Source organism: Tribolium madens, unplaced genomic scaffold (assembly GCF_015345945.1).
Source record: "Tribolium madens isolate multiple individuals breed KSU strain unplaced genomic scaffold, Tmad_KSU_1.1 Scaffold_20;HRSCAF=117;Tcas5.2_LG4, whole genome shotgun sequence".
Lineage (NCBI taxonomy): Eukaryota > Metazoa > Arthropoda > Insecta > Coleoptera > Tenebrionidae > Tribolium > Tribolium madens.
This window is the reverse complement of record NW_025400985.1, coordinates 11930140-11931734: the sequence shown is the minus strand read 5'-3', so window position 1 is coordinate 11931734 and position 1595 is coordinate 11930140. Positions and strand designations below refer to the sequence as shown.

General features: G+C 28.5%; 1 protein-coding gene across 1 annotated transcript in view; it reads right to left on the bottom strand.

Annotated features, from left to right (window-relative positions):
- Positions 1-1595, bottom strand: part of LOC123005939 (DNA repair protein RAD51 homolog 1-like) — an 8860-nt gene that overhangs the window by 252 nt on the left and 7013 nt on the right. The window contains exon 3 of the mRNA XM_044400031.1: positions 1-81. This exon is cut by the window's left edge and continues 252 nt beyond it. Within this exon, the coding sequence (XP_044255966.1) occupies positions 1-81 (81 nt within the window). The remainder of the gene's footprint in view (positions 82-1595) is intronic.

Here is a 1595-nt window from a genome sequence, read left to right as displayed (position 1 = left end):
TTTCTTGGGATCGGGGTTAAACATCGCAGCTCCGTCAACTTGAGCAACCACTTGATTCGTTATTACGACAGCAACTCCAAACTGAAACAAAATTTCAAACGCATAAATAATTGGGTATCTGACAATAAACTCATAGCTCTACATGAATTTATTAAGTAAAATACATTTTAATCAAAACCACTTTCTTTACAGTCATTGCTTTCTGGGCTAAATGAGTCACAAATAGAGACACGGAACTCGACTATTAAAAAAATGTTATAAAAAGTAGTATATGAAGTGTCAGTTCTACCGCAAACTCAGAAAAGTATAATTTTTTAAGGAAAACATCCAGATTTTTAAAGTAACTCAAAAAGTAAATATTTTGAGCAAAACAACTTCAATTTTCAAGGTAACTCAGTAATAGTGTATGCAGATGTTTTTGCGCTACTTCTGGAGGTAATTTTGTAAATAACTTTTCGTAGCTATTCAATATGCTCATCGTTTGTTATAACAAATTCTTCACCGTTTATAAATCCGCGCTTTTTATCCTTCAATAAAACTTTGCCACTCGTTATTTCTTCAATAAACCCCATGAATTCAAGCAAATTAATATGTCAGTGCTACCGCAAACTCAGAAAAATATAATTAACTCAAAAAGTAAATATTTTGAGCAAAACAGCCAGATTTTTAAGGGTAAACAGAAAAAATCGTGAAAATAACCACAATTTTCAAGGTAACTTAATAAATGTTAACTTTTCAAGTAAAACACCCCGATTTTCTAGGGTAAACAAAAAAGCAAATATTTCAAACTAGTTAAACAGTCCGATTTTCAAGAGTAAACAAAACAGTCCGATTCTCGCACAAATTATATATTCTTAATAAAATTTTTCACTAATAAATGGAGCAACAAGATGAGATGTTATTAAGAAAATGTTCTATCTGCAAAATTATTAAACCTCATTCAAATTTTGTTAAAAGTAAAAATCAAAAATGTGGAATTGGATACACATGTTATTTATGACTGTAAAAAACGACAAAATGATAAGTTCACTTGTAATATATGCTTTATAGAAGTACCAGCACGCTATAAAAGAAAACATTTAAAAAATATATGGCATGAAAAATTTGAAAAATATATATGTGACTTAAAACGTGAATTGGAAAATTCGGACGAAGCGAATTTGGCGAATACCCAAACAGTATACACCCCAGAAAAATTGTTCAATAAATAATCTGAATAATTTTTTCCCTAATAAATGGAGGCCCAAAAAAAGTTGATGAAAAAAAATAAAAAATATATTGAAAGATTTCAAAGAGACATTAATAAAAAAAACTAAAAAAGACTTGAATGCTTTTCTTAAAAAGTTTAATGCGAAAGGATGGTCCAAAGCACAAAAACAAGAACTTAAAGATTTTATATCTAATCAAATTAATGAAGGCATCAATTTTACACAAATGACATACAAAAGTTAAAACTATTTAAAAAACTTCCATCAGACGATGACATTATCAGTAATGAAAAACCGAAATAAATTCCTTATAAAAAGAAACATAATAAAGAATTATCATTTTCCGACGACATTTTTTCAAATGAAAAACCAATTCAGCATGAAGTA